This window comes from Wyeomyia smithii, chromosome 2 (genome assembly GCF_029784165.1).
Source record: "Wyeomyia smithii strain HCP4-BCI-WySm-NY-G18 chromosome 2, ASM2978416v1, whole genome shotgun sequence".
In the NCBI taxonomy this organism is placed as follows: domain Eukaryota; kingdom Metazoa; phylum Arthropoda; class Insecta; order Diptera; family Culicidae; genus Wyeomyia; species Wyeomyia smithii.
The window spans coordinates 64,054,392-64,079,997 of record NC_073695.1 but is presented as its reverse complement, the minus strand read 5'-3'; the positions used below and the strand labels follow the sequence as shown (position 1 = coordinate 64,079,997).

Genomic DNA, 25,606 nt, shown 5'->3' with positions numbered 1-25,606 from the left:
ATTTTGACAGATTTATTTCGTCATTAATTCAAACCACTAGGTGCTAACCATTAGTCTAGTGTTTTAATAACTCTGAAGTTTAATGGTTACGAAGCGAATAGTTTGCGATACACAAACGGTTTGCTTAAGTTCACACGTGTGAACAGAAAAAGCGAGCTAATGTTTTGTTTGTAAGACATTATTCATCTGTTGATTTGACACATTCAATAGATTGGCTTCTCCCTACAAACGCCTCTATCAAATGTTGCGTGCATACGTTGCATTGCATGTTTCTGCTAAAAAAAATCGTGTTGTTTTGCATGTACACTTCTGGTCTAGCGCGGGATATTTTCTTGTGGTGTCTTGGAATGAACGCACAACTGTTGAAAAGCAGACAGCTGAGAACTCCGCGAGTGATAATTAGTACATTACGTTTGAATGATGCAAATTCTGATGTTATTCGCACTAATCGTCGCTGGAAGATTCTTGAAAGATGAATTCGTTTACAACTGAACCGTTGCGGAACTGAGTGGTCTAAAGACTATTTTTTTCGAAAATGAGTTTTTTTTTGCATAAGCCGCTTCTACTCAGTGCGTCTTGAACTGTCCTACAGATCAGACGTGGTTTCGGTTGCTTGTGAACTGGTTTGACTGCCTATAGCTTCAAAGTTTGTGTTTTGTCAGTGCGTCTTTCAAAGACTACCTGAAAATCAATTCGCATTAGTCTTTATCAACACTGCCTACTTTTGAATTTGACATTTGTTTTTAACTTTTTTCGTATCACCTGAAATGACAGAGCGAAAAAAGAAACCGCGCATCACTACGAGGAGAAAGAGAGAGCATGCTCTTTCTGATAATTCGAGTGTCTGCAGTGAAAATGTATTTAATATTTTGCCTGAGCAAGAAGCCGGCGAAATGGAAGTTATTAATACAAAACCTGTGCAAAATGTAAATTCTTTTAAAAATGAAAAAGTTCCCCCGATTGTGGTAACTATTTCTTCTGAATTTAATATTTTTAAAAAGAAACTTTCAACGTTTGTTTCTGACGTTAAAGTTACGTATCGTATGCTGCTTATTAGCTGAGTCAATAAAGGGTCGTAATCGTCTTGTTAAGCATCTTACTGACAAGATGTACAATTTTTTTACCTCAAACCGTTGATGAGATCAAAATTACTTTGACAGAATTACTTGGCATAGCCCCTACCCAAGTAATTCTCATGAAATAAAAATCACGAGGTAAAAACTGTCAGAGAGCTGGAGTTTCCCTTGTTAACTATTTAATTTATTTTAACCGCAATGAAGTTAGCAATTTCAATTTTTTGAAACAGCACACGCTTTATATAATGTGCGGGTAAATTAGAAAATATATAGGAAGTTTGGCGAAGGTGAAAAGCATATCACCCAATGCCGTACTTGCCAACGATATGGCCATGGTTCTAATTTCTGTAACATGGACCAAAAATGTCTGGGGGGGTCTTTCAAAATCGTTGAAAATCTGTCCACGTGGTATGTGGATGGCCCCAAAACGGATTTCCACTCTTTGCGTTCCAAGAATAATGATGTTGTATTTCAAGTACACTCGATTCTTTTTTTTTTTGCACGGAGGCTGTGTTCCAAATTTGTATGGACCCGTGTAAAAAAGACTTTTTTGAGTTGCAAATATAACAAAGAAAATCGTCCTAAAATGTTTGAGCCTCGTTTGATTATGATAATGGTCAATCTAGAGACCAAACTGCAATATGTTTAATTTTGAGTATTTACACCAAAATTTATTGTTTTCAAAAACTGATTCAAATGAGGTCGATATCTTGTACCGTTTTTAAGTAATGGAGGAAAGCAATCCGTGTAAAAATAGACCATTAATTCTTACGCGAGCTGTTGACAGAATCACCACAATTTTACACTACACTTTTATTTCACTTCACTTTTCAATTCTATCACTTTTCACTCATCACAAATTCGCATTTCAACGCTTACATAACGCCTTCTTCAGTGCTTAGATGGACTGCTGAGGAAATAGCAAAGCAAAAGCAAGAATAAAGGGCCTTCCAAAAGTACATAAACCTGGTAATGAAATGAGAGAGATCGTTTCTGCTCTAGGGGCACCAACTGAAAAATTGGCAAAATGGTTAGTCAGGGAATTTCAATCAATGCCGAACGAATTTCCTAGTCGTTCTGTTAAGAGCACAGCAGATTTTGTTGAAAATTTAAAATCCTTGGGAGGTATCAATACTGACGAGATACGTAATGGTTTCTTTTGATGTCACAGCACTCTTCTCAAGTGTTCCAATGAAAAAAGCTATAAATCTTTTGGAAGATTGGCTTCTCTCCCAACGATGTGATTACCTTTGGAAAACTAAAGTACGCAGTTATTTGAAGTTAACTCGACTTTGCATGGAAGATAATTATTTTTCATTTCGTGGGAAATTTTACAAACAAACAAAAGGAGAACCGATGGGGAATCCTCTTTCGCCTTTCCTATGTGAACTTTTTATGGCACATTTGAAAAATAAACTAAAAGAAAAAGACTTTATACCAGATCGTTGGTGGAGGTACGTGGATGATATTTTTTGCATTTTAAAACAGGGTGACTCAGAAAGTGTTTTAGAAATTTTGAATGGGAATCATAAAAACATTCGATTTACTTTGGAAATTGAACAAAACAATAGGCTTCCTTTTTTGGATGTAGTAGAAACGAACCCAACACAGGAAATCTTACACAACACTCATACCGCTAACAAAAGATCGGAAGAGGGTAGTTGTTGAATATGATGTTGATTTTACTCATCAACTTCGTAAAAAATTTAGGAAATTTGGGATGGATATTATCCACAGTAGTAGAACCAATTTAAAACAAGTTTGGGTTCTACTAAAGACACTATTGACAAATTACATAGGGCAGGTGTTTATACAGTTGCATGCCCACACTGTAATAAGGTTTACATTGACCAAACCAAAAGAAATTTAGACATCCGGTTTAAGGAACATACTTCAGAACTCAAAAAAGGCTGAAAAAGACTCGGAAAAGGGAATAACTCATCATTTCAGATCCAAAATAGCCGAACATATTTTTCATGAAGATCCCCTATGACTACCGACAATTAGCAATGGGCGATATTGTATCGGTATCGGAAATATCGATACTTTTGAGACAACACTTCGATTTTTTGGATCGATACACAAGCGTCCGATTCTCGACCGTATCGATACTGAAAACCGCGATATTTGTATCTATATTATTTTATGCATACGGACCAGCTAGCTGACATCGCGCTATGTTACAAGGGCTAACATCTCAATGTGTACAAGAGATCACCGCAACTTTTCATACGCTATGTTATGCTGTCTGTCGGTGTCAGTGGAGCCCACACATCGTAGAACCGCTGCGATGTTAGCTGCGATAAAGCAAAGCAAATCGGATAGAGATGCCAGCTAGTTGATACGAGCTGGAACCACTGAAAAGCTGCCACTGTCAGTATAAATATCGCACAAGTCTATTAACACTAGCAAAACTTAGATGGAGAAATAGATAGAGAGAATGTTGTGAGCCAAACGAACTGTCAAAATCTGAGCGAAACGCAGCATAGGGCCAAATTCGAAATTTGTTTTACTTAAGCCACACATTTAAAGCCAAAAAGGAGTGCTCAATAATAACGTGTTCTCAAATACTTTCAAAAATAGGCATAGCTCTACGTTGCATTATTAAGCCACAAAACTTATATTGTTTCTCTGAAAATTGATTAAAATATTGTTTGTTTACATTTATACTCAGCTTCATTTGTTTTTATTTGAATTAATTCTACTTTCTGCGTTGAAATGCATCCACAAACCCCTCAAACGAAATTCAACGTTATCAGAAATGATGTTTGGCTTCGATTTAGTTGGGCTATAACCCAACGAGCGGGAGCCCAACTAAAACGTAGCCCAACTAAACATAGCCCAACGAGCGAAATTTGACTGTATTTTAAAAACAAATATATATAAGTTTTCTGGTTACACTGTTCAGATCGAATAATGGCAAGCGGAAACTAACTCTCTAACTAACTTTCCGTCGACACAAGTTAGAGTACAAGTCAAAAATAAAATTGCAATATTTATTAGTTAGAAAAATTCGGCGGTAGACTTCACTATCTTATTTTCGCTGACATATCTAACTTTTTTATGTCATCAACTTCCTCATCAATTAATATGGAAGTGTGTCAATAATTTATACAAATAAGACGGGAGCTTCACAGCCCAATGGGCCAGTGAATACAAATCTTGAAGATATAAGTTGTTTAATTCATTTGTTTGCCAAAGCTCAGAATTTCTGCATTACCTGTATGTATATGTTTGTGAAGTCATTTGATTCATGCTGCTCTAGAGAATGCGGATAGATACCAGAAAAACAACAAAAAGTCGGCACATCTAATTTTCATTGCTGGAAACAACCAAAATTTTGCTGATTTTTGGTGTGCTGTGCTTCCAGCAATCTGTTCAGCAAAATGAAATTTGCTAATTATTCAGTAATGCTCAATTGCATAAAAGTGACAGGTCGTTTGCTGCATGTTCAGTAAAACAAAATACAACTTGCTGGTTGTCAGCTATGACAATTTGCTGTTCATTCAGCAAAGCATAAATCAATTTGCTGGTTAACCAGTTAGTTCAAGAGAACCATGTTTCCGTCAGGCACCAGATTCCATCCGCCCATCGGATCATAGGCAAATTACTCTTGAACTAGAGATGTATGATTATCATTTCAACTTTTAAGTTCATCTAGCCCAACAAGGACTTAGCTATGGTCCCATATTCGCTATCAGGAACTTAGCGATGATCCCGTACCAGCTGCACAGTGATTTGGCGCGTTTTACTAAGGACAGCTTGACGTAAATTTTTTGACATATCAATTCTTTTGCTGGATTCCAGCAAACATCCATTTACTGTTTTCTGTTCAGCAAATAGTTTTGCTGTATTTTCGCGAATCACTGAATCAATTACTGGTTTTCAGTAAATGTATTATTTTTTTCAGTTGAAAACCGAAATAATGACTCGCGACTTTCGATTTTTTAACCTTATACACAATGCGCATAATCTCGCATCTAGTGCGCTGTATAGCGCATCTGACGCACAATACAGCGCACTAACTAGATGCGACACTATGCGCATTGTGCATAAGGTGAAAAAATCGAAAGTCGCGAGTCGATATTTCGATTTTCAACTGGAACAATAATATCAAAAATTCAAAAAAAGATCTCAGCTATTGTATCGATACTTTTTGACCGATATTTTCAGTATCTCAATACTATTGGTTTTTCGGGTATCGATACTGAAGTATCGATACTCTCCGTCGTATCGCCCAATGCTACCGACAATATTAGTCTAGTTCGATCCGTAACATCCCCTTGGAAATTAGATGTCGCAGAAAGTTTGGAAATTTTCAAACAAAACCCAGCCACTCTTCTTAACAGAGATCAAGGTAATCACTCCTCATGGCTTTTCAAATGTCAACCTAAATTTCCCCGACAAGCCATGGATCACCAGGCCGCACGATCCTCTACCTAACTCAAGTTGTTTGACGGACCGTTCACCGGTCTAGGGCCGAACGAATTAGAGATGTCCAGCTTCTTCTGTCTTGGGCAGGCGTTCTCCAGTCTCCCCGTACACCAGCAGATCGTGCATCTTCTTCCACAGCGCACATACACCGCGTGCGAGGCCTACCACGGAGTCGACGGCCTCTTCCTGGTTGTCTACTGAATATAGTTTTGGCGGCTCTCTCGTCAGGCATCCTGGCTACATGTCCAGCCCACTGCAGCCTGCCCCGCTTCCCTATATCAGCATGTTTGTATACCTGGTACAACTCGTGATTCATGCGTCTGCGCCACACTCCATCTTCCAGTTTACCGCCAAGTATCGATCGCAGAACTTTACGCTCAAAAACTCCTTCAGCGTCCATGCTTCATGTCCGTAAAGGGCCACCGGGAGTATCAGCGTCCTATACAGCGCTAATTTTGTGCGAGTTTGCAAACTACGAGACCTTAGCTGGTTACGCAGTCCGTAGAAAGTTGTCACATGTCACAAGCGTACCAAGATAAACGAATTCGTCAACCACTGCAAATCGTTTCCCATCTATCTCCACCTCAGCACCAACACCACGTGGACTCCCACGAAGATACTATGAGCAAAAATCACACTTTGAAAATTAATTCCACGTGAAATTATTTCTCATACTTAAGCAAGTTTCCAATAGCAGCATGCTGTAGCCGTGTTGCTGGAAAATTTCAATGGTGAGCCGTCCGTCAGACATTCAATCAGTTTGAGGTGGATAGCTGTTTCTACAAGCATCGTAGCGCCTTACGGTTTTCAGGAGAGTTTTTCCCAGGAAAATTTCCTACAAATATCATGTATTGATATTTTTTTAAGAGCCAACTTGACATCTCTAGAGAATAAGTATTGAAAAAGTGGATTTTCCCATATAAAATCGTATGGAAACTTTAAAAATCGGGCGCAAGTCGGGCGTTTCACCGATCCATCTGAAAAGTTACACAGTTGTTATGGGACCTATAAGGAACACGAAAAGTGCATGGGAGCTAACATTTATTTTTTGTCCCACCCTAATGGTTATATCATCTACCAGAGCTGCAGCAACACACACGAGCTGGGAATCTTGACGGATGAACGTGAGGTGATCGACAGGTGGAAGCAGCACTACAATGAACATCTGAATGGCGCAGAGGCAGAGGACCAAGACGGCAGGTGGAACGGCTTCGTCAGCACAGCGGATGAGGGAGACATTCCGACCCCTACGATAGGTGAAGTTAAGGATGCTATCAAGCAACTCAAGAACAACAAATCAGCTGGAAAAAAGGCATTGCAGCTGAGCTTATCAAACTGGGCTCGGATAGGTTGGCTTCATGTCTGCACCAGCTGATAGTCAGTATCTGGGATAAAGAACAGCTACCGGAGGAGTGGAAGAAGGGAGTAATATGCCCAATATACAAGAAGAGCGACAAGTTGGAATGTGAGAACTACCGAACGATCACGATTCAGCCTACAAAGTGCTCTCCCAGATCGTCTTTTGCCGTCTCTCGCCGCTAGCAGAGAGGTTTGTTGGAGGTTGTCAAGCCGGTTTTGTAGGTAGGCAATCGAAAACGGACCAGATCTTCACGCTGCGGCAGATCTTCCAAAAGTGTCGCGAATACCGAGTCCCCCTATTCATCGATTTCAAGGCTGGCTACGATACTATCGACCGTGTAGAGCTTTGGAAAATCATGGACGAAAATGATTTCCCTGCGAAACGAACAAGACTGATCAAGGCCACGATGGATGGTGTACAGTGCTGTGTGAAGATTTTGGGTGCCTTATCAAGCCCGTTTGAAACACGCAAGGGACTTCGACAAGGCGACGGTCTTTCCTGCCTCCTGTTCAACATTGCGCTTGAAGGTGTGATGAAACTTGCGGCCTTTAACATGTGGAGCACGATCTTCAATAAATCCAGCCAGTTCATCTGCCTCGTTGACGTCGTGGACCTTGTCGGAAGAACGTTCCAGGCGGTTGCTGAACAGTACACGAAACTGAAACGTGAAGCAGAAAAAGTTGGATTGAAAGTGACTACGACAAAGACCAAGTATCTGCTAGCAAAAGGAACCGAGCGCGATGGGGCTCGCATAGGCAGTAGCGTAATAATTGACGGAGACGAGTTCGAGGTGGTTGACGAATTTGTATACCTCGGATCTTTGGTAACGTCAGACAACAACTGCAGCAGAGAAATCCGGAGACGTATTGTAGCTGGAAGTCGTGCCTACTGCGGACTCCACAAGACTTTGAGGTCTGGTAAACTTCGCCCCCGTACCAAGTGCACCATGTACAAGACGCTTGTAAGACCAGTACACGGGCACGAGACATGGACAATGCTGGAGGAAGACTTGCAAGCACTGGCCGTTTTCGAACGACGTGTGCTTAGGACTATCTTCGGCGGAGTATGTGAGGATGGCGTATGGTAGCGAAGGATGAAGCATGAGCTGGCGCAACTCTACGGCGAACCCAGTATCCAGAAAATCGCGAAAGCTGAAAGGGTACAATGGGCGGGACATGTTGTAAGAACGCCGGACAACAATCCCACAAAAATGGTGTTCGTCTCGAATCCGGCCGGTACAAGACGTAGAGGTGCACAACGCGCTAGATGATTAGACCAAGTGGAGCAAGATCTTGAAAGTGTGGGACTCTCAAGAAACTGGAGACAAGCTGCTATGGACCGAGGGCGTTGGTGTAACATTGTGACGCTGGTGAAATCCTGAGGGATGTTCCACCAGGAAAGTAAGTAAGTATCATCAGTACTTCCGAGGTGAGGGCTGTACCCCTTTGTAATGCTACAGCTAAAGAATCGGACCTTGATTCTTAATCTGCACATATAGGGGTTAACCGGGCACTACCCGATTACCCGTTTCTGCATCTCACCCCTTACTATAAAAGCTGTGCCCAGCTCAAGCGTGTCACCGCAACTCTGGTAGATGGTGTGTCCGTCCTATACGTAAGGAACCGATGGGTCAGATCGCACAGCATACATTTGCGCAAAAAAAAAGTTTTTTTCAGACCATTCAATAGGTATTTCAAACATTTTACAAGAGTTATGATGAATTATGTAAAAACATTCAACACGAAATACAATTCTGATTATTTATCTTCAAAATGCAACCTATCGCATTGAATTCGAATAAGAATTAGGTAAGTATTTATTAGTTAAAGTAAACCCCAATATGTGCTTTCTGAGCGAAAAAAATCATTGAAGTAACATGACTAAACAACGCTTAAAGTGCACTCAAAAATTCAAATTTAATCCAATTGTCTTGATATTTGAAAAACACGTTTTTCAATACAGTAGAACTCTAAAAAAAAATATAAAATATCAATAATTAGAACTTGAGTTTTGTCCGGCTTCCGGCCACTGTGCGTCGTCCCTTTTCAGCATACCTCAGCGCTACGATGTTGAACTTGCGGTTTTTAAATTCTTTGGCAAGCATACGGGTACTTCCTAGGAAATTAAGAGCACGGAAGTGCCATGTTCCAAGTATTCAATCGTTAGTCCGTTTTCGTCGCCTGGGTCTTTGCCGATTGTTCTGGTTCGAATTTTCTGTTATAGCGTCCGTTGCTTGGGTTTCCGCGGTGCGGGCTTGCAAGGCCCACGACTAACCCCACTTTCTCGCAGGTGGACCGACGTAGTGCTACTGTTTTGAGTCCCGAACACAACAAGCACTTGGGCATAACGATTGTGGGTGCGTCACTTAGTGCGTTTGTGGTGGCGTTACATGTCCAGGAAACTTCCTTCCGAGGAATTGCAATTCTAAACCCTATGAATTATTTTCAGAATTAAAGTGTCGGAGATCGGATAAAACCGCTAGAAGGTATAATTCGATTTTTTGAAGTTGAATACTTCTCTCAGGAAGTTCGGCTACATAGGGATGTGGAATGAAAATCTAAAACCGAAAAAAGTGAAAAAATATGTCCAATTTCAAATGGTAATAAATCGGTTAGTATTCGATGGATTTCCTTCGTTCTTGCAGCAATAGATTGGAAAATCTTCTAAGATTCTCACCAAAAGAAGATAATTGTAATATTATTAATCACACTATTGTACTATTAAAAATAGCGAAGCCTTGTCAAAATGAAAAATTCGACCTCCGCTTGGTTGTTACATGATTGCTTCCGAAGCACGGTCGACAGAATCATATACCTTGCAATTTTCAACATGCTATTTGGCCCATGAAAAAGCCTGTTTCACCCGAAGCCGCTCATAATAGTTCTAGACAGCGACAAAAGCAGTCGTCCTCCCTTAGCAGCAGCACTAGCAGTACAGTGGATACCAGCGATGGCGGAAAGCGGTCACAGCTGTGGCGTTGCAATGGATAGCGCACTAGTTGCAGCGGATTCTAGCAACGATAGCAGCTGTGCCAGCTTATGCAGGGACAGTGGATACCAATGGCAGCGTATAGCGGCAACAACTGTGGTATGGCTATGGATAGCGCACTAGTTGCAGCGGATCTCAGCATCGATAGCGGCTGATGCAGTGAGGCACTTAAGTGAAATGCAGTCTCTGTGCGATAGTGGGCACTAGTAAATGCATTCAATGAAAAGTTGACTCATTTTGACTACACGTGAGCCGTCTAGTTTTGAGTGTTATTTTTTTCCGTGTTGGGTGTTTTCGTCACTGCGACCAATTTTTTGATATTTTGTGACATATTTCCCCTTTTTAATTTTGCTTAGTCAGGATAACGTATCACTATTGGAAGTGGTCGTTATAGTCTGGCCAATAGCATTAGTCCAGTCCGGTATTATACTTCGTATGAAGCGCACAACCGTACTGGGATTTGTTCTCCAGATTTCAGAGGGTTCCAGAAGGCCTCTCTCGAAGAATTTATATCTTTTGATAAAAATTGCAGGACATCGGCATAACAGATGTTCCGAGTCTTCTTTTTCCATGCCACATACTCGACATGTATCATCTTGAAGTTTTTTCATAACCTTCAAATGATAACGGCTCGGACAACGCCCTGTTATTAAACCAGTATACGTGCTTAGATCTTTTTTTGAAAGATCCAGTATTTTACGAGTCATAGAAACGTTCGGAGTGATGAAACGTTTCGACTGCCTACCGATGAAGGTGCTTGTCCAGTTGGATTCCACTTTCAGAGTTTCCCATGCTTTTAGTTCCATTCTAAGGGAACATCGGATAGACCAAGGAAGGGTTCTGGTCCTATGAAGTGTTGAGTGTTGTATCAGCATTTCATTGTTTACTTTATCACAAGGAATACTTTATTCGCCCTGTCAGTGATAATGCAAAGATGTGATCGGCATCTTATCCGATATTAAAATGAACAACAAATTGGCCTTTTCAGGATGAAAAAAAACTTGATTTAAGAGTTAATATTTTCTAATGAGTTAATTCACATTTTTAAATTTGTAAAAGTTATAAATTTTAATTCATCTTCATTTAAAAATTGTCAAGCCCCAACCATGACAAGCATTCGTTGTTTTGCTTTCGTCTCGATTAGACGCAAATTGTTCATCTCCGTTTGAATTCGCAAAATAACAATACACGAGTTATCGTACGGGTGTTTTTTTTTTGTCGATTAGTTCTTGTGCTGCGCGATAACAATAGCCTGCAGTTTATCGGCAGAAACATCATCTGCACACTGGTAGGGGCAGGCTACCCCGCCAGTGATCTGATACGCAGCTGATATATCAGCAAGAATAATTCTCCCGCACCGCTGTTACCCCGCTAGCAGCACGGATCACCATACGATCGAGCGAGTGGAAGTCAACTACAAGTGGCATCTACAAGTGGCATCTACAAGGTCGCGTGTAGGATACGGCCACTGTGTCACAACACGAAGCTGGATCGTCATTGTTTGTTCTGCTGAGACGCTCGGTTTATCCTACTATCAGCCGTGAGGTCGTGACTTAGACGCTCGGTGAAGTATTCACTTTAGAATTTTTATCATTATTATTAATATTATTATTATTATTGTTATTATTATAATTATTATTATTATTATTATTATTATTATTATTATTCTTATTACTATTGTTATTAGTATTAGTATTACTGCCTTTTTTTATTTTGATCCATTGTAGTTTGAAAAATTGTTTTTAAAATTTAATAGCAACTACTTGACGAAGTGAAGTGGTTTCAACTATTCAAAAGATACGTTATTTTTGAAAAATTCTCATTGTTTTTAAATTAATTTTTTAATATACTCTATATCTTTTCAAGTTAAAACCAATATGACAACGGTAGAGGCATGTAACTACTACATTATACATGTTACTATTGAGACACAACGTAGCGCATTTGGAAGTTAAAGGTTTCTTGGTCATGCTCCTTTATGCTTGAAGAAAAAAGACACTTTCGATTTAAAATCGATCGTCAAAAAAAGTACCCCAAAGCACCTCTCTGAATTACACTTTTCCTTCTTATTTGGGATATCCTTCAAACTTTGGAAGTGATTCGCGTTTTCGAATGATACCTCTGGAACCAAGAGAGAGCAGTTTATCGTACATATGTCCCTTGTTTTTATGTTCAAAACGTAATTTATGTGTAAAACGCATAAAACATTCCTGGCTTAATGATGTCTAAATGTTTTGCAACAGTAAACCGTATATTAACAAAATCAAAAGGGTATAAAATAAAAATAATAATAGAAACTAATCGTGATGGCGTTTAGGTCACTTTTTCATCGCCTATAAATTATTTGAATATGCTTTTCGAGCCTTTTATCTCGTAATGGATAGTATTCTTGGAAAATTATCATTTTATGCTCATTCACAAAAAATGACGTTTGAGACATTTTTGCGATTACGTATTTGACATTCGCCAATTATGCAAATAGTAGCTCTCATCAGTACTAAACATTTTTAGTGTCACACCAATTGAAAAAAAAACTAGAATGGCTGTTTTGATTTTTGTCCCGCGTTCCCATACATTCAACGCACTGTGGGACGTGGAGATCGTCGGTGTGGTTACCGAAGGAAGCCTCACGGTCGATGACATTTTGCGTCACGAGGTTGGCTAAAAATAACTAAAGATAAAGATACTGGATGTCAAGCAATTGGATTCAGTATCCATCGAAGAAGGGAAAAAGAAATTCCTCCCTTCGGATTCCTTCCGTGTAACATTCGCCGGATCTGCACTGCCGAACTACATCTCTTTGGACAGGGTTCGTCTGCCTGTACGCCTGTTCGTACCGCGGGTCATGCATTGCCAAAACTGCAAGCAGTTAGGTCATACAGCCACCTACTGCTGCAACAAGGCACGCTGCAGCAAGTGCGGAGGCAATCATGCTGAGACCGCTTGCAGTGAGAATACTGAAAAGTGTCTTTACTGCGAGGGAACTCGGCATGACCTTTCGGCGTGTCCCGCGTACAAACAGCGCGAGGAAAAAATTAAGCGTTCCCTCAAGGAACGATCAAAGCGCTCTTTCGCAGAAATGCTGAAGAGTGCTGAGCCACCCTCGACAGGAAACATCTTTTCCTTTTTGCCAACCGATGAGGGTACATCTGACGATCCAATCGAAGGGTGTTCTTATGCCATGCCAGAAGGATCTAGGAAGAGGAGAATGATCAACTCTCCTAATCTTTCTAGCAAAGGTCGCAAGATAACCCCTAGCGGAATGAACAATAAGCCAACACAAAAAGGAAGCGGTGAAGAAAAACCGAAGCAAGTACCTCCCGGTTTTAATTTTAAATCAAACCAGGAGTACCCACCGCTTCCTGGGGCACCAAAACCCCTCGTGAACCCATTTCTCGATCAGAAGACATAAAAGAAACAGGGTTCATAAAATTTTCTGATATTGTGGACTGGATATTTAAAACATTCAACAAACCAGATCCCCTACAAAATATGCTTCTTGCCCTTTTTGGCCCCTCATTTCAGCTATCATATCTTTCGATGACTAATACGGCGAAAGAGGTTAGAAATTTTATCACTGTATTACAGTGGAATTGCAGAAGTATCATCCCCAAATTCGATTTTTTTTCTCATTTAATATATACATACAATTGTGACGCATTTGCGCTCTGTGAAACCTTTCTCAATTCAAACGATCAACTCAATTTCCACGATTTTAACATTATTCGTCGAGATCGAGACTCACACGGTGGAGGGGTACTTTTAGGGATTAAAAAGTGCTATTCCTTCTTCCGAATCGACCTCCCCTCGATCTCGAATATTGAAGTCGTTGCCATTCAAACGAATATGAATGGAAAAGACCTATGCCTTGTTTCGTTATATATCCCTCAATCCGCGCGGATTCAACAGAGGCATCTCACTGATATAGCAGAGTTGCTTCCCGCGCCTTTTGCGATATTGGGAGATTTTAATTCTCACTGTTCGCTATGAGGGTCGCTGTAAGACGACAACCGATCTTCTTTAATCTGTAACTTAATCGACGACTTCAATATGACACTTTTGAATACTGGGGAAGCGACACGTGTACCTAATCCTCCAGCACGCGAAAGCGTACTTTACCTATCCCTTTGCTCGACATCACTAGCGTTAGATTGCCAGTGGAAAGTAATCAATGATCCCCACGGTAGTGATCACCTACCAATCGTTATCTCAATTGCTAATGGGTCAACTCCAACGGATCCAATCAATATTGCGCATGACCTCACACGTAACATTGATTGTAAGTCCTATGAGACCATAATATCGCAAAGAATCGAGTCCCACGTGGAACTTCCTCCGGGGGAAGAATACGCGTTCCTTTCTGGCTTGATCATCGACGCCGCGACTCAAGCTCAGACGAAACCGATACCCGGGGTAACGATTAGACGGCGCCCTCCCTCTAAGTGGTGGGACAAAGAGTGCTCAGACCTGTACGCGCGAAGGTCCTCGGTGTATTTGGCCTTCCGAGAACAAGGCACTATCGATTTGCTCCGAAAGTACGATGTACTGGATAGACAAATGAAGAGCTTGATAAAAGCAGAAAAACGCGGATACTGGCGGCGGTTTGTGAACGCGTTGTCGAGGGAAACAGCGATGAGCACTCTTTGGGATACCGCCAGGCGCATGCGGAATCGTAACGTTTCGAATGAGTCCGAGGAGTATTCAGATCGCTGGATACTCGATTTTGCCAAAAAGGTCTGTCCGGACTCTGTCCCCGAACAGAAGACCTTTCGCGACGCGTTTTTAGTAGCTACGGAAGAGCCTCCATTTTCGATGTTGGAATTTTCAAAGGCTCTCCTCTCGTGCAACAATAAAGCTCCAGGGTTGGATAGAATTAAATTCAACTTGTTGAAGAATCTACCCGACTCTGCAAAAAGACGCTTGTTGAACTTATTCAACAAGTTCCTTGAGCTAAACATTGTTCCGCACGACTGGAGGGAGGTAAAAGTCATTGCTATTCAAAAACCCGGAAAACCCGCCTCTGATCACAATTCTTATAGGCCGATTGCTATGCTCTCTTGCCTCCGGAAATTAATGGAGAAAATGATCCTCTTACGGTTAGACAAATGGGTCGAAACAAATGGTTTACTTTCAGATACTCAATTTGGCTTTCGCCGGGGAAAAGGAACGAACGATTGCCTAGCGTTGCTCTCTACCGAAATTCAACTCGCCTTCGCTCGAAAAGAGCAAATGGCTTCTGCATACTTGGACATTAAGGGGGCTTTTGACTCTGTCTCTGTTGAAGTTTTAACCGAGAAACTTCATTCGCAGGGACTTTCACCAAATTTGAATAATTTTTTGTTCAATTTGTTGTCAGAAAAGCATATGTATTTCTGACATGGTGATTCTACAACTTCCCGAATTAGTTACATGGGTCTTCCCCAGGGCTCATGTTTAAGCCCTGTCTTATTTAATTTTTACGTCAATGACATCGATAAATGTCTTGCAAATTCATGCACGCTACGGCAACTTGCAGACGATAGCGTTGTATCCATTACTGGAAGCGAGGCTAACGATCTGCAAGGACCATTGCAAGATACCTTAGACAATTTGTCTGAATGGGCTCTTAAGCTGGGTATCGAATTCTCTCCGGAGAAAACTGAGCTGGTCGTTTTTTCGAGGAAGCATAACTCAGCTCAGCTGCAGCTCCTACTAACGGGTAAAACAATCACTCAGGTTTTAGTCGCTAAATATCTCGGGGTCTGGTTCGACTCTAAATGCACCTGGGCTTGCCATATTAGGTATCTGACACGAAAATGCCAACAGAGGATTAATTTTCTTCGTACGATTACCGGAACCTGGTGGGGAGCCCACCCAGGAGACCTTCTAAGGCTTTACCCAACAACGATATTGTCTGTAATTGAGTACGGGTGTTTCTGCTTCCGCTCCGCAGCAAACACACATTTGATCAAACTGGAACGAATACAATATCGTTGTTTGCGTATTGCCTTAGGTTGCATGCAATCGACCCATACGATGAGTCTTGAAGTGCTAGCGGGTATTCTTCCGTTGAAACATCGTTTTTGGAATCTCTCTTACCGGTTGCTAATTCGATGCACAGTTATGAACCCATTAGTAATTGAAAATTTCGAGACCTTCAATCTCAATCCAGATTTATGACTTTATATTTTGACTATATGGCCTCCTTCTCCATACGATTCCTCCAATGTCGCACTTTTAGATACTTCTAATAATGCTATATTCTTCGACACCACCATGAAACAAGGCATCTCTGGTATCCCGGATCAATTGCGACCCCAAGAGATCCCTAAAAATTTTTCCAATACGTTTAAACATGTTAGTTATGATAAAAGGTTTTACACTGACGGATCTAATCTAGATGAGTCCACTGGCACCGGTGTTTCCCACGAAAATTTTACCGCCTCCTACAAACTCGATGCTCCTGCTTCCGTGTACGTCGCAGAACTTGCTGCCATTCAGTACTCTCTTGGGATCATCGAAACCCTGCCCATAGACCACTACTTCATCTTCACAGACACAGGTCTCAGTGCCATTGAGGCTCTGCGATCGATGAAGACTGTGAAAATATCTGTGAATAATCCTGGGGAAAATACGGCGGTTTTTAAGTGCCTTTAACAGATAAAAATTACCGGGTTACCTCAGCGTGGGTCCCTTCTCATTGTTCCATTCCGGGCAATGACGCTTTAGCTAAGGTGGGTGCTATTGATGGCGATATTTATGTAAGACCAATTGCTTATGATGAATTTTATAGCATTTTGCGTCAGAGAACACTCAACAGTTGGCAATCATCATGGAACTCAGATAAACTGGGACGTTGGCTACATTCCATTTTTCCTAAGGTGTCGACGAAAGCATGGTTCAAGGGGTTGGATGTAGATCGGGACTTCATTCGCGTGATGTCCAGACTTATGTCCAATCACTATACGTTAAACACGCATCTCTTTCGTATAGGGCTTGTAGACATTAATCACTGCGTTTGTGGCGATGGCTACCATGACATCGAGCATGTTGTTTGGTCGTGTACCGAATACTGTGGTGTTAGGTCCGAGCTTATAGATTCCCTTCGGGCCCGAGGAAAACAACCGAACGTACCCGTTAGAGACATTCTGGGAAGCGGTGATCTCCAGTACATGTCACAGCTATACGGGTTTATAAAAAATGCTGGCATTAAAATTTGATTTCTTTTATCTATTTGCTAGAAAACAATTTCTGTCACAAACTGAAAGAGAATGATACACCCGGCGGGAGACACTAAAATGAAGACTCGGCATCTTCATGTTCACGCAGACACCTCAGACCAAAACTGCTCAAATAGAACATCACTGGTTAGCCACGTACAAATGAATACATTCTGTAATATAAAATAGTTAAAAACAAAATTGTAACACCCCTCCTCTCACCTTAAATCCCCACTAGCTCGTAGTCGGCCGCGAGAATAAAAAAAGGCCTCCCTCTTTTCCCTGCTAATTTAGAATTAAAAAAAAATGTACTTGGCTCCGTTCAACATAAATTGTATCGTGCCGTGTCAAATAAACTATTTAAAAACTAAAACCATGACAAGCAACTTACTATATTGTTGAAAATGGTCAATCGTTGTTGAAGCGCAAAATTCGATTGATCTGTTTAGTCAACGTTTATTTACTAGAAAAAATGTCTGACACGCAAGCAGCCGGGTTATCTTTCTTGTAAAAGTATTCTACTTCAACCTTGCGGTCGTGGCTTTGCACACAACCCTCCTGTTATTTTTAACTCTCAAAGACAGAAAAACAACAATATAAGTGCATCTTAGAAAATAGCTTATGTTTATTTCATGGAATCGATTATCACCAATAGCACTAGGGAACGTATAAAATCGTATTGCTCTGCGATAAGGCAAGTTTAGCTCTGCCGATTTAATTCGACGCACGCAATGCTAATAACTACAAACTAACATATCATTGATCTCGGAGTTCAGCTTTCCCACTGAGTACGACTATATACCTATTCTAACCGGTCATGTTCTCACATATCACATTTTAGCTTGCAGCTTCCATAACCCCTCTCTGTTGGGGGGTCAACAACCGAACTACCCTACGCGTTTTAAAAGTGTTGTGGAGTTAAATGTTATTCAATGCATTTTAGTTGTTAACCTTCTTCTCGGTTGCGCGCAGCTTGGTGTCATAAGTCTTCCTGTAAAAGTGACTGAACAGATAAATTAAAACGAAAATGTTTGGAATGTACATGGCCAGGAAAGGTTTGCAGGTGTTGCATCCCGGCTGCAACCCGAACAAGTTGTTCATGGTTAGAAGACCAAATTGGATCTAAAATTTAAATTGAGCATGATTAGGAAGAAAATTCAATTCTGTATGGAACTAACCAGCTGAATACTTGTTATATACTTCTTCACCTTAGATGCCAGAAATTTGAAAATTTTGTTATCGGACGCGGACATAAAGTAGTACGAGTACATAATGATATGTACCACAGAATTCGCCACTATCGAAAAGGTGAGCATACTGCCTGAAAGCAAATCAAACCCAATGTAAATAGACGCACTCCGCACGCAGGTGTACGGTGTTGTTTTTGCTGATTAGCCAAAATATGTTACCTCCAACGTATTTGCAAAACACGTACGCTATGAAGAACGTACTGACGTGATGATACACGTGTAAAAATGAAACCTGGTTCTGCTTTTTCCGCAGCACGAATAGAATGGTTTCCAGCAGCTCAACAAATTTGATGAATAAAATGTACCACGACATCTCGACCATTTGGACCGCCTTGGGATCGTTGGAGTAATCCGTCTCGTAGCAGCGATAAAAGTAATCCATCCGCCAGCCGGCTTGGTAGCACTAAAGGGTGAAATTATTCCAACATGGTGAATGAAGATTTTTTTTGTGGAGAAAACTTACCATTCGTACGATTCCTATACAATACGCCACTTGAAATAGATTATAAAATCCGATAAACTTTGTTAGTTGGTATGGTTTGCGATTTTCCATAAACCTGAAATGATAAAGCTTTTGTTATTATTTTAAAGGTTATTAGATACCGAAGAGAGCTGCACCTGGGAGTTATATAATAAACAAGAGCCAAGTAGGTAGAAATAATTCCAAGCATGGGAAACGGTGAACCCGCCAGGAACCAGTTGTGAGTTCTGGGATCTGCAATGAAATATATGTTGGTAGTCCAGTATTTCTCGGTTACACCTTACCAATCAAACCTGCATTTTCATAAATGTAATAGTTGTACAGATCCATTGTTTACGGAAGCCTGCGAAATTTTTATCACAAAAAACTTGTTTTATTGAGTGTGTCACTGAATTCAATTTAATAGATAGAGGTACGTGCTTTTTGGCATACGGTGAAACAGTTTAAACCTTCATAATAAACTACAGCTGTGTGAAAGAACATGATAAGTCAATAAAAAATAGCGCTCCAAAACTTTTAGCTTTTGAACTAACATTCTTCAAAAACAAAACAATAACAAAAACAAAGACACTATTTTTGGCAAGTCTTTGTGTTGCAGCACGTAGGATTGGTATGCAAGATACTAGCTTTTCTAACGATGTTTTTCCTCTTCCATCTAATTTCAGTCAAAGGAAAAAATGATGAAAGGCGTTCGAAGAGGCTGTGTCCGTTTGAAGGGGGCCGTCATCGGAATAGACGATCAGGATGTTAGCACCTTCACAATCACCGTCGACCACAAAACGTTCCATTTCCAGGTAGGTATTCAAGTAGAAATGTTCGAGCTCGAGCTTAGTCAGTTTTTTTTGCAGGCCAGAGATGCCGACGAGCGGGAAAAATGGGTCCGCCGGCTAGAAGATACGATTCTGCGACACGCAAACCGAAGCAGGGCACTGTGGGAGCAGCAGTACAGTAGCCCGGGAAGTGGTAGTAATTTACAGGGAACTCCGGGTTCCAGCAGTACCAGACGGGCCACACACCTGGTGCTGTTTGATGGAAGAGTCAGCGAGGCGGACGCTTATCTGCAGCTTATGATCGAGCAGACGACGGTAATGTAGCAAATTGAAAAGGCAGATAAAAGAATTTGTTTTGAATTATCACTATCTGCTTGTAGAAAATCGACAACAGGATACAGACGCTGGGAGAATGCGAGGAAGCCGAAGGTCTGAAAATGATCTGTGAACACGCGAACGTAAGTTGTGCTTGGTTTTATTGGTAACGTAACGCGTTGATAACTTTGTTTATGTTCTATTTCAGGCCATGCTGGACAACATTAAGCATTCCATTGTTCTCCTGCAAATAACTAAGGTGAGCATTTCTACCGCAGTCTAACGCCAGTTCTGAAACGTAACCTTCCTGACATCAATTATTGCATACTTCTAGGCGTATCACAATCATTTTTTTTTTCGAATTTACAAGACATAGGCAGTGCTCTGATCAATCCTTTTTTCTACCGAACACAAAAATATCAGTCATTCAATTTCATCTTATCCGTTTTGTGCGAGACTTCGTACACCGTTCGTCTCTCCGAGCTGTCGCGTTCAATTTCGTTTTCCGATTGCAAAATAAAACGAACGGGCATTGCGATCATCTCGTTTCCTCTCTAGTGTAGAATCCTCGCAATCCTGTTCGCACTACTTTATGACGATTTTTTTCGCATTTTCCTTTTGTTCAATATCCATTGATTTTTAGTGGCAATGAACGACCGGAAAAAAAATCATTTGACCGGCAGTCGCTGTATGCTTCTGATGCGTATATTCTGTTACAGCGTTTTGGTGGCTGGAGGCGCTTGTTTTTGTTGTTGTTGTTGTTAATGTTTAGCGGTTATGGATGTTTAGCGGTTGAAGCTGTTTGATTAATTCTTCATACATCTCTCAAAGCATCCATGGAAATCAAAGCATCGCGTTTGGACATGAGTAGTGTAGTTACATCTGCCAACGCGGCTAGCACTTTATGTTGCGCAGCTCGCGTCGCGGCGGTGCACAGTGGGGCGGCCCCATACAAATGCTGGCCAAGCGAAAAATTATCTTCAAATCATGGAAAACACATGGTTTTTATATAATTTTGGGACGCTGAGTACGAATTTGATATTATTTTTGCATGAAAATGCGTATTTTTGACGCCAGGGAAAATTTCATGTTTTTTATATATATTATATGAGGAAAATTTTACGTCGGCTTCAATCTTTTCGAAAATAAAATGCATGATGCTTGAAAGACTTTCATATGCCATAAAAAACATTAAATATTAATCAGTTATCAAGAAAAAGAAAAAATAGTAGGAGGGTGGTATCCAAGACACGACCGCATAGTTGACGTAGGACTACAATAATTTTATATTTTTATTTTAAAGCTATGTTTGATTTGAGCTCGTTTTACTTTTGTAGTTTGCTTGATTTATTTTAACCAATTTAAACTCAACATCTTCCAAAAGGAAAGTATTTTGGTTCGGGTGGTAATATCAAGTATCTAGGTCGTCAGCCCGAATTCATCAAGCGACACCTTAAACGACTTGGAACTAAAACTAGTTCATTGGTGGCCATTTCTACTGTTAAGGTCGTCTTTGACCACTTAAAAAGTCAAAAAAGTCATGAAAAAAGAACCGTTCATTTTTGGCATTGTTCGATTTTGGCAACAGAAAATATTCTGACGTGTTGCCAAAATCGAACGGGGTCTGTATTTTGATTATTTCTTTGTACCACTCTACCTTAGAAGAAAAAATATTCTCTTCAACATTCACAATGGTCCAGGAACCAAATTTAGGGGAAAATTTGGGTCTAGACCTATATAGCAATGTTTTAGAGAAAATCTTTTTTTTTACAAAGTTACTTAAAATTATTGGAGCTATAAAATTGTAGAACAAGGTTTTCTATCTACAAAAATAAAAATGTTAGATACTTGATAGCATTGAAAATTTTGGTCACCCCAATTTTTGATACTTTTTCAATAAGCGCTTTATCATATGTAACAACTTTGTTGAAGAAAGTTTTTCTCTAAAATATTGCTATAGAGCTCTAGACCCAAATTTCCCCCTTAATTTGGTTTCCAGACTATTGATGAATACCTTTCATTCTAATACAGCGAATTTTCTTTAATACGCGAAAAGGCAACCTTCTATAAAATATTTAATTGAGTACGACTTAGTAGAAATTAAACTTCTTCCTTCTATATCTATTTGTCTCGTTAAAGTTGGCTCACTCACCGATCACAAAGCGGCAAAGATGTCCCATCAATTTTTTTCCTGCAGTTACAAGCTCGTGGAAAAAATATAGATAATGAATGACAGTTTTAGTAGAAAATGTATATTCACAGAAAATTTGAAATTGACATAGAATTTTATGAACATGTTAACATTCAATTCAGGTCAATTTAAACATTTTATCAGTATACAGAATCAATCAGAAAAATTTGATTAGTTTCAAGATACCAAAGAACAACGAAGATATCATATTTGAAGGTTATATGTCTGTTATTTTCGAAAATAAACTGGGCAAAAGTGATGCACAACATTAGCCACGGCAATCAATGTTTGCATAGCGTTGTTCAATTACAAGTAAGGTTATGGAAAGTAATATTTTGTTGTAAATGCAAATTCAAAAAAAAAATTTTAATTGAAAAACACAAATACTAATGTCGGAACTCTAATATCAAGATGAAATGAATTTGGTTTTCCTCTATACCGCCACCGCAGGATGCAACTAATATTGTCATATTGGACTAAATTCATTTAGCTAGTAAAATATAATCATCAGTACAGCTCGTTTAACTAACTATTCAAAGATATGTACGGAGCATTTTGGTTTTCTATTGTCTTTACCATATTCAGTTATTTAAATAAATCTGAAAAAAAGCAGAATGTAGAGTTCAAAAATAAACAACGCATTTTGTTGTCCCCGGCGGCGCAGCGTATTCTGCGGTACCCGAAAAATCAAATTGATTTCTGATATTTGCTGCTATACGAAACAAGAAGGAGAAGAAGACAATTCAAACGGCAATTCGATTGTGTTCCACGCCCCACCGTGCGTCAACAGCGGCAATGTAGTTTTCACTTGGCTTGGCTGCACAAAAATGAATATCGAGTTTTTCTGCACTGATAAACGACGAATGACCAGCGCTCTATTCATACAATGCTCGGTGCAGTACTTTTGCCTGTGCCAGCATGTTTTCCTTCAAGACATCAGTTTTATTAACATTAACATATTTATTAACAGCAGAACGTCATACTGTCTAATAGTGGAGGTGGTTATGAACTTTCCGAGAAAGCTTCACCTTCAAGACATCAAAATAGTCTAGGCTCATGGAAACTAACATTAGTTGACCTATTGGGACGGGGAGATTCTGTCAAAATTTTTTTTGCCACTGCTATACAGGATATCACAGCATGCAGTTGGTGTCTATTCATGAAGTCTGTGCTAGGCGTGCTCGCATATGATTGGTACATTGTTGGTGAAAATTTGACCTTGAAACTTTTATTCAATTTTCACTGTTTAACAATGAAGTGATAATGAAAATTGAAGAATCACAAAATTGTCCATCATTTTATCAATCCAACGACATATTGATTATTGTGATCCATCATGTGGTTACATCAGTATAACCGTTTGAAATCTTTCATTCCGGCGTTACATCTTGGTTTTAGTTTCCGCGGAATGTATCTCGATATAGTGCGGTTAGACGTAGTCCTACGTCAAAAATTGAAAAATATGCTTCGTGTTGAAAATTACATATGACATGTTTTTTTTTTTCAAAGTGACTATTGATTCTTTTTATCGCATTCGCATTTTTTTCCATTTGCATTTTTTTCCATTCACTTTCACCTTCATCTTTATTTTTGTGTTCATTCTCAATACAGTTTTAATTAAAATTATACATATATCTTGTAGTTATTCTTGTAGTAATTCCTGGTGTCAAATGGAAAGAAAAAGTTAGATCAGTATATATTGATTTGTCAAATCGTTTGTTTTTATTTTCTCAAATTTTCAAATTATTCGTTTGTTTCTAAATTTTTTTAATTTCTTTTTTTTATTTTCGAAATTTTTTTTTATTAAGGTAATTTTATTAAGGTATTTCAATTTCTTTTAATTTTTAAATTCTTAAAAAAAAAACAAAATTTTTCATTGTTTTTAATTATTTTTATTTTTTTCCCTTTCTATCAAGCGTAACGTATTTTCTGGATGTTCTCTTACGAAATGTTCGCTCTAGATCACATTTGAAATTTAGAAAAAAAATTTTCGCTACTATATATACTGCCGTTCTTATGCACGCTGGGACAACTATGCTTGGAACGGCAGTATAATCGAGTTTGAAATTATATATAATAGAATCATATACATATAATCGAGTCAATATAAAATCGAGTCTCTATATAATCGAATCCGACCTCTATATCATCGGCCTAACAGATAGATACTTTTGAATTCGATAGTTATCAGGAGGCTAATTTTTCAAGTCAATTTGTATGCGGGAAATTCTTTTTCGTTATACATTAATAGTGTTCTCCATACATTGTTGATGATCCTCTTCATGCATCAAACATCAATTTTGAAGTCCGCCTTCTTCGCCTTCGCCTTAATCCGCTCCTGGGTACCAGAAACAACTAACAACTCACAACTAAAATTGAGCTAGTTTCAACAATTCAATTTAGGTGGCCTCTATTGTTCCTGCTGATTTGCAATCTACCTTTAATTTTTTGCATCTAAAAAAAAACACAGTTTGTAAGACGGTTATCAACCAATACATCACAAAACTATCAGCTCAATTGTAGAACGTGATTTGTCAGGGCATAAGGATTGTCATTTTCCACTATTTATGCATAACGAATCAGAAAAAAAAATTGACTGGAAAATTAGCCTACTGATAACGATGGTTATAAAAAGAATAGAGTATATATCGGCTTATCTGTTGGGCCAATGATATAAGCGAAGCAAGAATCTGAATAAGCTTCGGAAAAATATAAATTACAGCCGCGCGCAACGCAACATATGGTATAATGCTAGCCGCGTAGGCAGAAGTAAAAACACTACTTGTGCCTGTCGGCGCTTTGCGACGCATAACAACGACGGACTTCAGCATTTCGCATGAAGAAATATCCAAACTATATCTCCACCTCATTTGTCCTCGAGCAATTATCGCTAAACATCAACAACAACAACAACAAACTTCTCCACCAAACAATAACGTGCATCTGTAAGCAGTGCCCCAATCCCATCCGATACAGCGAAAAAGCATTCATCGACCGTTTTTTGACCGTTCAGACAGCCAGTCAAGAACCAGTCGAGAACGAGAGAAACGAAAATAAAACACGCCACATGCTGCCGATCATACTCTAGTTTGCTCCGTTCAACATACATTGTAAATGATCGAGCGAGAGAGTTTTAAAATCGACTTCTCCGAAACTGCGGTCGCTATCGTTAGAAAAAAAATCGTCACACGAGAGAAAGAGAAAACCTTTTTTTCGTTCGCCCGATCGTTTCTGCCGTTCAATTCAAACGAAAAAAGCATGTGCATTCATCGCAGTCACAATCAAATTTCGATCCCTTCTCAAGCACTGGACATAGGTAAATCATTTCGAATTGACAATTGCACAATTGTGTTGATTATTACTTCCTATTTACTAAGGTGTAACAAAAATGTATAATTTTACATGACATGACAGTTGCACTTTAGTTTAACCAAATATTTCTTAACGTTCCATCTTGTTATTATTTGTATGTCCCAAGAGCAGTGGGCAGAAGCGCCACTGCTACATGGTTGTCTTTTGTGGTATCTTTTGTTCCATCTTGA

At 39.6% G+C, this 25,606-nt stretch overlaps 1 protein-coding gene across 2 annotated transcripts in view; it reads left to right on the top strand.

Annotated features, from left to right (window-relative positions):
* The window catches only part of LOC129719716 (oxysterol-binding protein-related protein 9), a 189,703-nt gene that overhangs the window by 123,699 nt on the left and 40,398 nt on the right, over positions 1–25,606 (top strand). For both annotated transcript variants that reach the window (XM_055671112.1, XM_055671111.1), the window contains exons 2-5: positions 19,454–19,582; positions 19,637–19,873; positions 19,939–20,016; positions 20,082–20,132. In XM_055671112.1, the coding sequence (XP_055527087.1) occupies positions 19,454–19,582; positions 19,637–19,873; positions 19,939–20,016; positions 20,082–20,132 (495 nt within the window). The remainder of the gene's footprint in view (positions 1–19,453; positions 19,583–19,636; positions 19,874–19,938; positions 20,017–20,081; positions 20,133–25,606) is intronic.